The following is a 14,162-nucleotide window of genomic DNA, read 5'->3' on the forward strand; positions in this document are numbered from 1 at the left end:
CTTGATTTCTATGTACGGTAAGGCACGTATCAACACAATGTTGCGGCTTTCAGGTTGTGTTTTCCTATGGTGCTCCAGTTTAACTTTCAGGATTTTATGATAAAACAACTAGAAATACCCATGTACCAATACAACAGTATGCCCTTAACACAGTTATTTCTGACATCTACTTTTCAAAGCAAACATCTTCCCTGCACACGTAAGCACACCTTTGCCGCTCATCTTTATGTTAGTCATAATACCATTTTACAGTTTGTGTATTTTCAGTGTTTGTGACAGGTAACGCTTCTGAGGTAAGACACTGCTAAAATTCCATTCATAGAATTCCCACGAATAAACCCAGTCATCTTTCACCTAATTTATTTAAGTTCCAATTTTTTCCAATTCCAAACAAAAGCTAAATACAAGTTTTAAACAGGTAAGCACTAGTTTTATCCAAAGGGAGCAGGCTTATACAGTTTTACTCCAGTAAAGTACTCAACCCTTAAGCAGAACCTTCTTTGTCAACAAAACTATACAGTAGTCTTCCTTTTATCATTGCACAATCTTAAAATGTTCTGTCAGAATCAACTTTTGACACTCCAAACACTATTTTACATTGTTTTATAATGTCTATTCCAAAAGAAAAAAAAAAACCTCAACAGGTTTTCTGTAAGAAATGTTTTAGAAACCAGTATTTCCTGCACAGTTCACCAGCAAGTCTACAAGTCTCAACTCTCAAGAAAAAATAATCCTCTACCAACATTGTTTCTGCAGCTACTATTTTACTTTATTTTTAGCTGCTTTAGCGACTTCAGACTCCAGGTCTGCCTCATCTGTATAAATGCATCCAACTCAAAAGAATACTTTCATACAGTTATACAGCAACTTGGGGAAAGAGATCCAAAACCAAAGTGCCAGTAAACTCAGACATGGCCCAGCAAAATAAAAAAGGCAAAAAATGCCTACACATTAAATGAGATGCTTTTTTTGCTTTAAAAAAAAAAAAAAGACTTCTTTCCCACATTTACTTCCTATTGTAATAGCCACTTCTCTGTTCATTAAAATGAATCTGATAGTGCTCTTTGATACAATCATTAACAGCAAAGCTATAAGGCTTTTAAACCCGTTACATTCATTTCTCACCCTCCAAATACTGATGGTTAACATAGATGTTAGGGGGTATGACCAGCACAAATGGGAACACCACCACAAATGATCACCTTGTGCTTTCAGATACATTTGTTTCAGTGTACAGTCCCTTCATTTCACATTTTAGTAAGATGCTGATGCAGTGCAGAAGTGTGCAGAGCATCCTCTCTTTCACAAGGTCCATGCAGAAAACAACTAAAAAAATTTTTTTAAAGTTCTGAGATACAAATGACAAAAAAAATCCAGGATGATCAAGTTTCACAATGTATAGTGTTCTGAACATGAGTCCATTTTCTTCTAATATTCTGAAAGAATAAAGTGGTGAGGAAAGTGGAAATTCACTGCTGCATTCTGTGATCTTCCCCATTTTGCTGGCCAGTACCTTACTCTGGCATATAAGGACGGAGGTGATCCTCTATGGTACCAACCGTCCAGTGAGTGAGCTGCTCCTGTGGCAGGTACAGGCAGATGCTGCATAACTTGAAGATTGTAGCTTTGTTTTTTGGAGTCTAGAGGCAAAGAAAACCAAAGAAAAGCTATTAAACATGAAAGTTTACACAAGAATAAAAAGACAGACCCCAGCAGACCCAGCCCAGGTTACAGCTTGCTGCTGGTTGTGGGTTAACAACGCAGGCATGTAAAAGCCACCATTTCAAACACACAACAGCCAAATCAAAAGCCTTTTAACGACTAAATTCTTTTTATTATGTTATTTTTTCCCACTTAAATTATTTATGCAATATCACACAAACTAAGCCAGTATTTTATTTTTTCCAAAACAATGTTGTCTTTTTTTATAACTTTATTTTAATACTAGAACATAAAATCTTATGAATACATCTGTGGCCTATAATTAGCCTTTGCATGCGTGAATCCTATTTACAGCATGTTTCCTCTGAAACTGCTGAAATGCAAGCATGAACACACGATCAATTTTTCCACTAAAAACCACTAACATTCCTGAGAAAAAACATTCAGGACAATTCTTAAAAAGCTTACACTCTAGGTAGAAAGGAAAAAGAGAGGGACAGGGTAAGTTTACCTGCAAGTGCTGTCTGTCAATGAAGAGAAACACTGACTGGTTAGGGTTGTTGACAACAATTCCAGTCTTGTCCTTTCGGCTCAGAACATGCAGAAACTGTTTTTCATAGTCACCATGATGAAACTCAAACTTGGCCTGCGGTGCGTGAGGGATAAAATGATAAAATATTTACCAACTGAAAACTCAAACACAAGCAATTAATTTCATTCAATCTGGGGCTTTACAACCACTTCTGATTCTCTGTTTCTTTTCTTTTCTCATCTATGCAAAATGAAATTGGAAACCATAGCAACAACTACACCCTTGAGCCTTGGCACAAAACTTAAAAGATTTCCCTAGTTTCATTCTGCCAACACTGACATTAGTCATAACAATGACATTAACAATTCAAACAAAGGTGCAACTTTAACCGCCTCCATAAAAAGAGATTCAGCTGACAGAACATCTGTGTTATCAACAATGCAACACATTTCTGCTAATAACTTATTATTGCAGAGTGCATACAGAAAACAATACACATATTGTTACCCAAAAATTTGAATGTAAATAGCTAAAGATACCTACTGAAGAGTTGATTTAAAATGTTTGAAATGTTTCTCTCAATGCAAAATTGTAATGCAAAAATACCACCTCAGATCCTCTTCCATTTAATCAATTTGTGCCAAGGTCACAATTTGTAGTAATAGGAAGCAGAATTTAGAATTCAAATGACTGTGTGATTTACACAAAAAAAAAAAGAGCCCACATACTTAAACATTCACAGAAGTCACAGACCTTATCATCAATGGACTGGTTAAGCAAAGATTCCCCCACCTCATCCCCCCCAAAATGTTACTTAAGTTAAAAAAATACCTGAACAGGCCTAAAGGCTTCATCAGATCCCTTCCACCGAGAGAACAGGAGACAGACTATCTTCTCAATGTCATTACGAGGCCAAAGAATGAAGTCCATCTCCTGGGTACAGCCGATCACATCCTGTAATTAATAAAGATCTGTATTAACAGCCCATCCATTAGGAGATGCAGATAAACACCTCATCTATACAGGCACTGTGTTAAAAGGTGGTACTTATTACTTTTGTGTGATTTTCTGTCTATATTACTCCCAAAACAACTCAAGTCTTCTTTGCCTCCCATTGAATTTTAAAGTAACTATCCAGGTAATGTAAATTCCAACTTTATGAAAACTACCATTCCTGGGAAAGACTACTTTCTAATATTCATCTAACAAAACCACTTAGTTGTAAACCAGGAGTTGTTGCAAGAATTTATCCATGCCTATTAATAAAAAGGCTGGCAGAAGAGATAATTCCCAAGACACATTTCAATGAGACAGATTAAAGGTAAAGCATGAGCACTACAGATTTTAACAGAATTTCAGAATGTGCACGCTAAATTACCCTTCAAACCAGACCCCACAAAAAAATGCTTTCAGAATTTTCATGCAGAAGAGTTGAGAAAATAAGGCAGCAGGATTAGCCTTAAGTTTCACAAGAAAAAATACAAATGTTTAAAACCCAAATTAAAACTCAGCAAGTATGGAGAACAACTTTACCCTGCGCATAGACTGGTAGCGGGGTGCATGAAGCTGTACTACATCCTTCTGCAGAAGCTCTAAGGAACTTTCCAAAGAATAGCTGGAATCCCGCACACCTCTCAGGATATTTTCTTCATAATTATTGGTCATGACTGGTATCACTTCAGACACTTCAAAAAGCGCTGACTTTTTCTTCTGAAAAAGAAAGCACACACTGCATTAAAACTACAGTCCTTTCTAAGTGGTTCTTGCTAACTTCAGAATTTACAATTTTCTGTAATAATATAAAATATATAATTTTATAGCTCATGAGCAGCATTAACCTGAACAATTATATAACAGACAAAACATATTTTACCAACTCCCATCTCCCTCCCATCCAGAACACATGTAACAGGCAAGTACTTGCTGACCAAGCCAGGCTGAGCAAACCTACTTTAAGAAAACTAGTAGATAGACATCCTCAGTTCACTTAGGCATAAGCAAGTTTTATAGGATTTAAAACAGACATTTGGTTTTAGTTGTAACATTCAGACTACTTTGTAGAAATTCGCTGCAATCAGGTGCTGATATAAGCATACTAAGACCCATATCTGCTAAGAAAATCTAATTGATATTACTGATTAAACCCTAATATTTCTTGGGAAACTGTTAGGACAAACAGCACAGAAGGAAAAAATAAACTCTACTCTCAATACAAGTTAGCTCAACAGTCCCTCTATTACTATGAGACAGTGCCTAGAAACGTGTCACTATATACAGCAGTGTTTGCATTAGAATTGATGAACAAAAGCAAACTGGACTTAAGAATTTTAGGGAAACTTCCCGATTAAGTTCAGAGAACGGTCTCCATTAGAACCAACTTCCATGGAATGAGAAGAACATTTGAGCAGATCAAGCAATATTAGAGTTCGTGTACATGCACTTCCTCCTTTTACTGTGTATTTGTCTGCCATTTGTTTCTATCTTCACTCGCTCAATTTGTTCAGTACACTTATTCTAAGCATCTACTTTTCTTCACGTCCTGTGGACAGAAACTCTCGTGCAACTCTGGCTCAAAGTTAACTTTAGAGATATCCTCCACATCTACAGCATCCAGTAGTCTTCCACAATATAGTCAAGTAAATGAAGACTTCCTCTCTTCCCTCCCTTTCACGATGCCAGCAACAGTTTCACATGTCTACATGCTCAGGTCATTTCAACATTGCATTTTGCAACCACTCCCTTCAACTGCTGGGTTTTCCCTTCTGCTTTAACCAGATAAATGCAGTAGGGTTAGCAATCATTCCAGACAGGTCTTTCTCGACTTAACAGTTTCACTGCAAACCATTATGCCATTCAGACCCCAACTGGGCTGAATAAAGTACAGCACCAAGTCAGATAAATATTTATTCAATACAGAAGTTACCAACTGATCATTTAATAAGGCATTGCCACCTTCTGCATTACAGAACTACAAACATCTGAAAAGGAAAGCCAAACTGTCAATACACGAGAACTGGTCAAATACAATACCAATTAGCAATAAGGAAATGTAAAAAATTCAACAAAACGTAAGGATATATCCTTAAGATGCATCAGGCAGTAAGATTTGGCCCAGCATAGTCAACTCAAAGTTTGCATTGCAACACAAGAGCAGAGAAACGAAAACCAAGTTACCTTGTCCTTGAACACAAAGGCAATGTACATCTTGAAGTCAAACTGGTCAGCTAAAGATTCTTTTTTCTTTCTAAGCTGAGCACGAAGTCTGTTCAGAGCTTGTTTCTTCCGGGAGTTTGGGTCCCCCATTTTGTTATACAGGTGGTACTAAAGCCTTTGGAAACTGTCGCTAAACTATGGGCACTTTTTCGTAAGACTCAAGTACAACAGAAACAAGTCATTTTATTCCTGCTAATACGACTGAATAGATAAAACGCGAGTGCAACCCAAAACCGCACCTCAGGCAGTATTTTATGAGAAAGTCGTATCGGAGGGGTCAAGAAACAAAAGTAGTTGTCCAGCCATGGCTGGACAACAAACAGGTTTGACCATAAACCAAGAAAAAAAACTAAGAAATTTAAAGAAAACAAATTTGAACAGTTTAGCCGCAGGAATAAGTGGGTGAGAATGGAGAAAAAAACAAATCTTATCACAATTTATGTGTACAATAAAAAGCAACTGGCACAAGCCCAATCCATGGGGGGGGGGGGGGGGGGGGGTAATTTTTGTTCTGCTTACAAAAAAAACAAAGCTGATATTATAAATTGCGTTTTACCCCAGCCGGATTCATGACTCTACTGATTATTATTCTCAGATTTCCACTACTGCTATGTTGCCTGTCTTTTTTTTTTTCTTCTTTAAAACGATTACACTTGGTGGAAAGCAGAGAAAAGGGTGCAAAGGAGGAGTGCACATCCTGGGAAGTATGACATTTCTCTGCCAACAACAAAATTAACTACAGACAACACAGCGCTGGTTTGCAGGGAAGCAAAGAGAAAAAACAGCGGAGTCACTTCTAACACCATTCTGCTCATCATCGGGCACATCGCTGCCCTAAGGCTACTGCTGCCAAAGGGAAGAGGGATCATGATGGCCACAGACGAGAAGCTGGCAGGGGTTAAGGGACACTATTATCTCACCTAGAGACTAAACCCCAAACCGACGCCCCAAACCCAGGCTCCTTACCAGCGCGAGAGCCCTACATTCCCTAACACCTCGCAGGCTCCCTGGGCTGCTGATCCCCCGGGGATCCTTCTCTCCCTGCTGCTGCTGAGCCCCACAGCGAGCACAGTTAGCCGAGGCTGTGCATGGCCAACGCTTCCTGCTTCTCCTCAGGCCTCTCTCTACAGAGGCTGCGGCGGGACACCCACAGTAGCACGGCGTTTCCCCTCTCACTTCATGGTCACGACTTGGAAAACATGGAGAGAGTTTCGCTTCCGCTTTTTCTCGCCAAACAGATTTTGGTGCCGAAAAAAAAAAACAAAAATTTGCGAGTTTTTTTTTAAATTGCAAGCCGAGGCTGCAATTTTAAACCTCGGAAAGACCCTCCCCACCCCCTTAAAGCAACCCCCACGATTATCAGGTGATTTTCTTTCTCTCTCCAGGCATTTTCCCCCCCCACACGAGGCGTTTGACTGGTAGGGGTTTTAAGGTTTTTCGGTTAGCGAATTCGTCGGACCGGGTTAAGAAAGAGGGGAAAGGAATATTAACCCCCCCCCTTAAGGGAAAAAGAAGAAAACAGAAGAAAATTAAAAGGAAAAAAAGAAAAAAAAAAAAAAGAAACCCCCTCCCAAAACTTCCCCCCAACTTAACCGAGAGGCTGAGAGACTCCGACAGGAGGCCGAGCCCGTGTCTCGCTCGCTACCCGCAGCCGGCGGGCGCAGGAGGAGCAGCGGAGGCGGCGGCGGTGCTGGCGGCACGGCGGGGAGCCATGTCAAGATAAAGCCACGAAGCCGCCGAGCCCCCCCATCCCCGCTGCGGTGGACGCGCTGACCGGGCCGCCCGCTCTGCCGCCGCTCAGCCCCAGCCTGGTCCCCATAGCCTAGCTCAGCGCCCCGCTGACGGGGGAAATGGTGGCGGAGGGAGGAGGAGGAGGAGGAGGATGAAGAGGAGGAGGAGGAGGAGAAGGAGGCGGCGGGCCCTGCGCTAGTGGCTCCTACGGAGGGCGGCGGGCATAGAGACGCCGGCGGAGGGCTCCCTTCGCCCGGGCGGGGCCGGGTGGTCCTCGGAGGGCTGCGGCCGGAGGGCAGCGGGAGCGCCGCGGGCTGCGCCTGGGGCTCGGCGGCACCGGGAGCGCGGAGGGACGGGAGCTGCGCGCCGCCACCCAGCCCGCAAGATGGCAGCGCCTGAGTCACACAGGCGCCGCCCTGCCCGCAGCGCGCAGCAGCCGCCCGGCGGCGCGTACCAAGCGCCAGGCACCGCGGAGGGGGGGCCGCGAAGTACAGAATGGCGTTATACGCGCTGGGAAGCTCCGCGGTGGCCTCGTGAGCCGCGGGATCTCATTTTTTTTAGAGGTTGAAAAAGAGAGAGCGGCAGCGTGAGGGCGGCTCCGACCCATCGCCACGCCAAGAAAAGGGGTCCCTCTCGGCCGCTCCTCCCTCCCCCCGCCGCCGTGACCCGCAGGGCCGCGGGACAAGGCCCCGGATGGGGTTGCTCAACGCAGTTGGGGGGGGGGGGGCACCCCCTCGCTCCCCCCCCATCTTGTGTGGTACCTGCCCCTGGGCCTGTGGCGGCTCCTTCTCGTTCAATTCCGCCCAGAGGAGTTTGTCAACTGTGTGCGCAAAGCAAACTGTGAATTAAAAATAAAAAAACCGTCCCTGAGCATAATGTGTGAGGTGATGACCCCCCACAAGCACAGCCCTGGCAGCAGCAGCCCCCGCCTGCCCCTGTACATGCGCCTCTGTGGCGGCTGAGGTGCGTCCTGAGGAGGTCTGCTCGTTGTTGTTTGTTTGTTTTTGTCAGAAATAAATAGTTGCTATTTCAGCCTGATCCTTGAAGAAAAGTAGGTGTTTGTATTCCTGTGCTAAAGGAAAGGCTTACACCTCCCTCCTCGCACCTCCTCCGCCATGAAAGAGAAGCAAGGGCACGGTTCACGTTTTCCAGCATTTCTTTAAATTGCAAGCGACCAGTAGGCAGCAACTACATTTTCACCTCAGTGTCTGGGCATTTTGACTATCCACCCCTCCTCACCCCCCCCAGGCATGGCAGGGAAAGCCTCGCCACCCAAAATGGAGGGTGCCTCTGAAATGCTGGGGAGCTCAGGTTTGCCTTGTGCTGTCCGTGACTTGCTGTTTTGCAATGGTCTGTCGCCACTACAGTAAAAAATAGGTTGCTGGGGTGAAGGCACCTCTCCCACCTTCCCCCTGGTGGTGTCCGTGACTCACAAGAGCCGAAAGGGTGTTAGACAAGATGACAAGCAGAAGGCAAGTGCAGGCACTGTCTGGCTTGTTTGGTTGTGTTTCAGAGCCCGCAGAGCATGGCGATGGGTGCTCTCTGATAAACTCCTGTAAATTTCAGTCCTTTTTTTTCTTTTCTTTATCTGCACTCTGCTCTTACTTGTCTCTGCTGGTTTCCTTTGTCGCTCCACGACTCTTCCTGCTGGCTATTTCCCTTTAGCTCACCTCTCCTTTGCACGCTCCCTCAGACACCTTCCCAGTGCCTGTCTCACAGGGAGCTGTTGTGCCTTGGCCCTTAGATCTCCTCATCTTCCCCCACCATTAGTCAAGCCCTCTGAGTCAGACACTCCATCTTGCCTTCCCTGTTGCAGGGACACTCCCCTGTTGTTTTGAACAGGCCATAAAGAGACCATTTCTTACCCACTTGGGGGCTGCTGAAAGAGTGCTCACTGCTAGTGTCAATGCCTATTGAAAACAACCCCGTGAGCAGAGGTAAAAAAGCAGCGTGTCTAAAAAGTAGCATTACAGTACCTCTAGATCGCCAGGACTATTTCAAAACAGCAACATTGTTTAATGAAAACATCAGCCCGGCCGTAACGAGAGCTGAGTTTAGATCCCCCTTTTGCAGTCAGAGCAGTTTTGTTTGTTGTGCTGCAGCATGAAACCCCCCGATCTGCGTCCCCTGCTATTTTAAGCTCTGACTCGTGCTCAGCCCATGACCCACGCTGGGCTGCCGTGACCGATACAAAGCAGGCCCAGCACAGCGGGGCGGCTGCGGGGGGATTTGCCCCGGCACGGAAAGCCCTCTGAGGGAACTGGCACCTCGCCCGCCTGCCAAGGAGAAAGGAAGGAGCTTTCTTCCAGCCCAGCGACTCCAGCTGCCCTCTCCAGGGAGCCGTAAGGACAGGGATACGGCCACAGCTCCTGTCCTCTGCACAAGGGATTGGGCAGCTACCCAGCCCCGGGCAAAGGATCGAGTCCAAAAATTTGTGTTGAATGTCGTGCTGGCACAAGAACAGTGTTTCTTCTTGAGGGCTTTCGAGAGGCCGCTCAAATCCTCTCACAGAAATTCAGAAGGGGATAGGGCCTAAAGTTGCTCTGAGTTGCTTGTGCATAGATTGCTGCTCCTCCTCGTATGCCTCCCTTACCAAACTCTGTGAAGGATTTTTTCTTCTCGTCCATTGGCTAGTAAAGATATCCTGGCAATGTTTACACAAATAAGAAGTCCAAACAACTAAAATATGTTTATCATACATATGAGGATATGCACAGAAATACCTGCACTAAGAAAGCCATAAGTAATAGCTGTCTTGTCCTACATTGTGCTTCTTTCTCTCCATAGTGCACAACGATGAAGCTCTTAGAGTAGGAAAAAGTATATTACATAGTATAAAAAAGCACAGCTCATATAGTAGAAAAAAAAAAGTAGAAAAATAATACATCAACATCTTAGTTAAAATAACATACATTATTACTTAAGTAGCATTGCTGCTACTGAATGACGGGAGTTAAGACCTAGCAAAATAAATGTTTAAATGATATTGATCTATAATTCTCTTGACAATTGTACAGTTCTCTTTACAATTGTATAATTTTCTTGACAATTGTGTATTGTTATTCTTCCTTGTGGTTATGCAACTTTGTATCGTTTATAAAAGAGGCTTGTGTGCTTGTGTGCCAGTGTGTTTTTTACAACTGTGTCATTTGGTCTAATGAGAGACTGCCTCTCTCTTCAAATCTTGTTTCAATCAGTATAAACTTCATCATGAAGGAAAGGAGGCAGAAATGTGGGTGGTATACAAAACAAACCCGACAAGTAGGTTGTGGCAGTATATGCAAAATACGTGATAGTTCTTTTTTAGGCTTCAATCCCATTAGCACAGCAAAAAATTGTGTTTCTCGTGCATGTAAAATCCAGGCTGAGCTAAACGGTCAGTGGCCTGGGTCAGCTTGGTTAAAGCTGCACATACAAATGAGCTGGTGTCCTTTCGTCTTTCTTCCACTCAATGTGAGAAGGACTTCGCTACTGTGTCACTGTAGTCCTGTAGCCCTTTGGGAATCGAATGTCTGCAGATCCCCAGGGGCTTCTGTCGAGCAGCAGAGGGGTGACAGTGCTCAGCTGTCACCCTGGAGAAACACGGAATCAGGCAGCATGGCCAACAGCTGCCCGTGAAGGAAAGACCTTGTCACAAAAACATATTATTGCTATAGTTTTCCTAGGGAGATAGAGAGATGTTTGAGAAATGTAGTTTTGAGAAGCACTGCAAGTCTGAAATAGTTGGTTGCTTATATATACATGTTTTATTTTCTGCTGTGATAAACTTGTATTTCTATTCTCCATTTAACTGTTTTCTTGCTGTTTTCAGTGAAGTTAAGCACTGTACTTTTTCACATGTATGTTACATGATACGTTGTGGGCTTTTCTGCAAATTAAAGGGGATTGATAACTTTATAGAAACACCTTGGTTATTTATTTTTTCAAAATTGATACGATTTCAGATTCTATCTCCTGTTTTCAGAATTAAAAGTTTACTTATAAGCATGTGGGCAAGATTGTACTCTAATGCCAATGCTCTAAATTCCCAACTTAATAATTAGTTTTATTTTTTAAAGGATTATAACAAATTGATATATAAATTACAGACGTAGATAGGAGGAGATGAGATGGAGCCTGCTATCTTTCTGTTTATACTTCCCTTTTGTATTGTACTGGCCGCATATGTTAGAAGTACTATCAGCCCTGAAGCTACTCACTTCAAACACAGAACTATGATTAATTCAGTGCCAAATGCTTATGCATGAGGCAAAAATAAATTAGTATTCCTTTGTAAATTCAAACAAGACAAATTAGTGGCAATTAAAACTCTTTCATGTACTTCAGAGAATACTGTAATTCACTCTGTTCTATCTTTAGAGCAAACATTAGTTTCTAAGGCATAACAGGAATGCTTTTGTGTAGAGAAATGGCAATGTTTGATGTGGAAAACATTCCTTACAGCATGCTGTGGACAACTGTGCATCCACCGCACAGCTATTGCTGCAGCGTTAAGCTTCATTCATCATTTCCCTGCGTCCCGCCTTCTAGCTGTAGGACTCTGGTCATAAAATGGACCAAACATTCTTGGGCATGTGAGGTATTGATCCATGACTTTGCTGAACTACACCTACTTTTTGATGGGTTTGTTCTATCTTAATAATTATATTTGTGTATATATATATATATAAATAAAGACGATTATGTGTTTTTCATTTTTCACTTGCCCACTTTGTGCTTTTCTGACCCATTTAGGAGTGCTGAGTATGTGCAGTTATGATGTCAAAAATAGCTAAAGGTTCTCAGCACCTTAGCTGAGAAGACAGCATCCCCAAACATGGGCACACAGACAATTGCCTCTTTGAGTGTGGTGGTCAGGATCTCTTAAACAGCATGGGTCTGGTTTTGTTTAAGAAATACATGTCTCATCTCTAAAACTGTAGCATTTATTCTGAGAATATCTGGACTGCATGTTAAAAGCAAGGGTCTCTGCCTGCAATTTGTACACAAACCTGTGATTCAAATTCCATCGGACAAAGTGTTTTGGTGTCTGAAAGACAATCGACTCTTTGTTACTCTGCTGTGTCATTTTTAACTTATGTTCTCAGCTAGTGCTGTGCAAATGCATTTGTCTTCATTAGACAGGTGCACTAGCATGACAAAGGTAGTTATGTTCCAATGTAGTTTTTGTGTTTGCTCAGCAGGTGCTTGCGAGCACAAGAGTAAAATTTGAAACAACTTGCTTTAATTATTGAGTCTGAAAACAGTATTCTAAGTACTGTCAGTCAACAGAATTGGAATTAGCTTTAGATTAATCAATTCCTAGCCTTTGTAGGGAATGGTTCATTTTTAAATCTTAAAGCAGCAGGCAAATGGTGTTTTTTTCCGGGTAAATACATCACTGAGATTAGGACCTAACTGTCCTTTATGGGATTTCTTAGCAACTCACACAGTACTAAGGAAAAAATCAGAAGGTGAGATGTAGATTTTTTCTTTTAATCTTTCCCCTCGGATTGATCACTATTAACAGGACAATCTCGTCTTCTACACAGAAAGAAACTGCAAACTCTCTGGAAAGATTTAATTTACAGCAGCGGCCATTATAGAACACCTGCTTTGCCAGGATGCAGGGAAACCTAGGGAAAAGAAGACAGGTCACGCACTCGTGAGTTAACACCCAAAACACCCGTAAACACGAGGTAACGCCACAGAACCGGCACTGCGAGGGTGGGGAAGCGCTGGTCAAAGCGGGGCCACGCTGCCACCTAGTGTCACCCAGGGGATGGATGGCAGGGGAGCTTTCCACGGGCACGCTGAGGCACACCGGCAGGCCGGGGGCAGGAGCGGTGCGTGCTCAGTCCACTCAGGATGCCCACGGTTTTTGTTTTTTTTTCTTCCGAGCTTTCTGGGGAGTTCTGAGGAATCCCCAAAAGATGCCAAGTTGGGAGCCAAGTCTCGCAGAAGACGACAGCTGAGCAAGGTGTTGGGTAAGAGCAGCGAATAATTCACTGCAGCCCAGGATTTCTCAGCTTTTCTTTTCACCCCCTAAAATAAACGGCACTTTTATTGGACAGAAGAGACAGGAGAAGGGAAGCAAGGCAACCCGAGAGCCACAGTTCCTGTTTGCTGATTCTGAGATCCAAAACCCAGCCTCAGGGCTTCAATCCTACTCTCTGGCTTGCACCCAGGGTAGGACTGAGATAAGATGTTCACATGCTTCAGAGGCGCAGTGCTGCACTGGGTCTCCTGAAGCCTCTCCGCAGTAGTTCTCTGCATCTAGAACAGTCGCAGTAGTTGTTTACATTAAATACATTAAATACATAGGAAAGCATTTTCGATATTTATGTAATAAGGTAATTTACATGATACAAAATAACAATTTAATTTACCTGCGTTAAATGTAGCGGGTAGAAATAGAAAGAGTATTTAAGTACCCCAGAGCTTGCTAATTCTGTGGATTAAAAGAAAGGCCTTGACAAAAGGCACGACTGTCAAATAAAATACCATTTTGCCAGTACTTGATTCAGACAGCTAAGTCCAAACCTTCCAGTGAGCTCTGCTGTACAATGCTTAGGAAGTTTCCACACACATTATGTGTTGTAAGAACCGATAACATTTATCAACAGCAGTACAGTATAAAAGCCCTAAAAAGTACACATTCTCCGCTGCCGCGAACAATCTAACAAATTGGCTGAGCTCTATGGGAAACCTCAGTGTGTTTGCTCAGGCTCACTTGAAGTGCAAATAGTCATGAGTATTCATCACACCGAGTTATATTTTTTATGAAACAAACAAGTTGAACTGGCAGAATATTGCACTCAATCTGAAGAACGGTATATTCTGCTAGTCTTGGACTTGACAGATTTTTGCAGGTAAAAACCCCTAATTAAATGTAACCTTCAGTCACAAAAATGGGAATTATTACCAAAAAAAAAAAAAAAGCAACCTGAAACCTTTTTGTGAGATTTGTTTTTATATATAATTATGCCGGTTCCCACAGTTAGACTATGAATAAGCTTCTAATAATAAGCTCTCAGTGTTCTTT

At 42.9% G+C, this 14,162-nt stretch overlaps 1 protein-coding gene across 1 annotated transcript; it reads right to left on the reverse strand.

Moving 5' to 3' along the window:
• Positions 1 to 343: 343 nt before the first annotated feature.
• On the reverse strand, positions 344 to 7,545 carry LOC310893254 (uncharacterized protein C6orf62 homolog). Its single transcript, XM_083821942.1, has 5 exons — positions 5,369 to 7,545; positions 3,728 to 3,904; positions 3,026 to 3,148; positions 2,174 to 2,308; positions 344 to 1,640 (listed from the first exon to the last, which is right to left on the reverse strand). The coding sequence occupies exons 1-5, from the start codon at positions 5,495 to 5,497 to the stop codon at positions 1,515 to 1,517; spliced, it is 690 nt and encodes a 229-aa protein (XP_083678068.1). The 5' UTR covers positions 5,498 to 7,545; the 3' UTR covers positions 344 to 1,514.
• Positions 7,546 to 14,162: the final 6,617 nt, after the last annotated feature.

The sequence above is a fragment of the Anser anser genome (assembly GCF_964211835.1).
Source record: "Anser anser genome assembly, chromosome: 2".
NCBI classification, from domain to species: Eukaryota; Metazoa; Chordata; class Aves; order Anseriformes; family Anatidae; genus Anser; species Anser anser.

What these genes read in the sequence shown, in the direction of transcription:
- LOC310893254 (XM_083821942.1), bottom strand. Translation starts at nt 5,497, where the DNA reads ATGGGGGACCCAAACTCCCGGAAGAAACAAGCTCTGAACAGACTTCGT. An exon ending in CCTTTGTGTTCAAGGACAAG is followed by an intron (nt 3,905 to 5,368) that starts GTAACTTGGTTT and finishes TTTCTTTTTCAG; the next exon opens with AAGAAAAAGTCAGCGCTTTT. An exon ending in TTGACAGACAGCACTTGCAG is followed by an intron (nt 1,641 to 2,173) that starts GTAAACTTACCC and finishes CTTTGCCTCTAG; the next exon opens with ACTCCAAAAAACAAAGCTAC.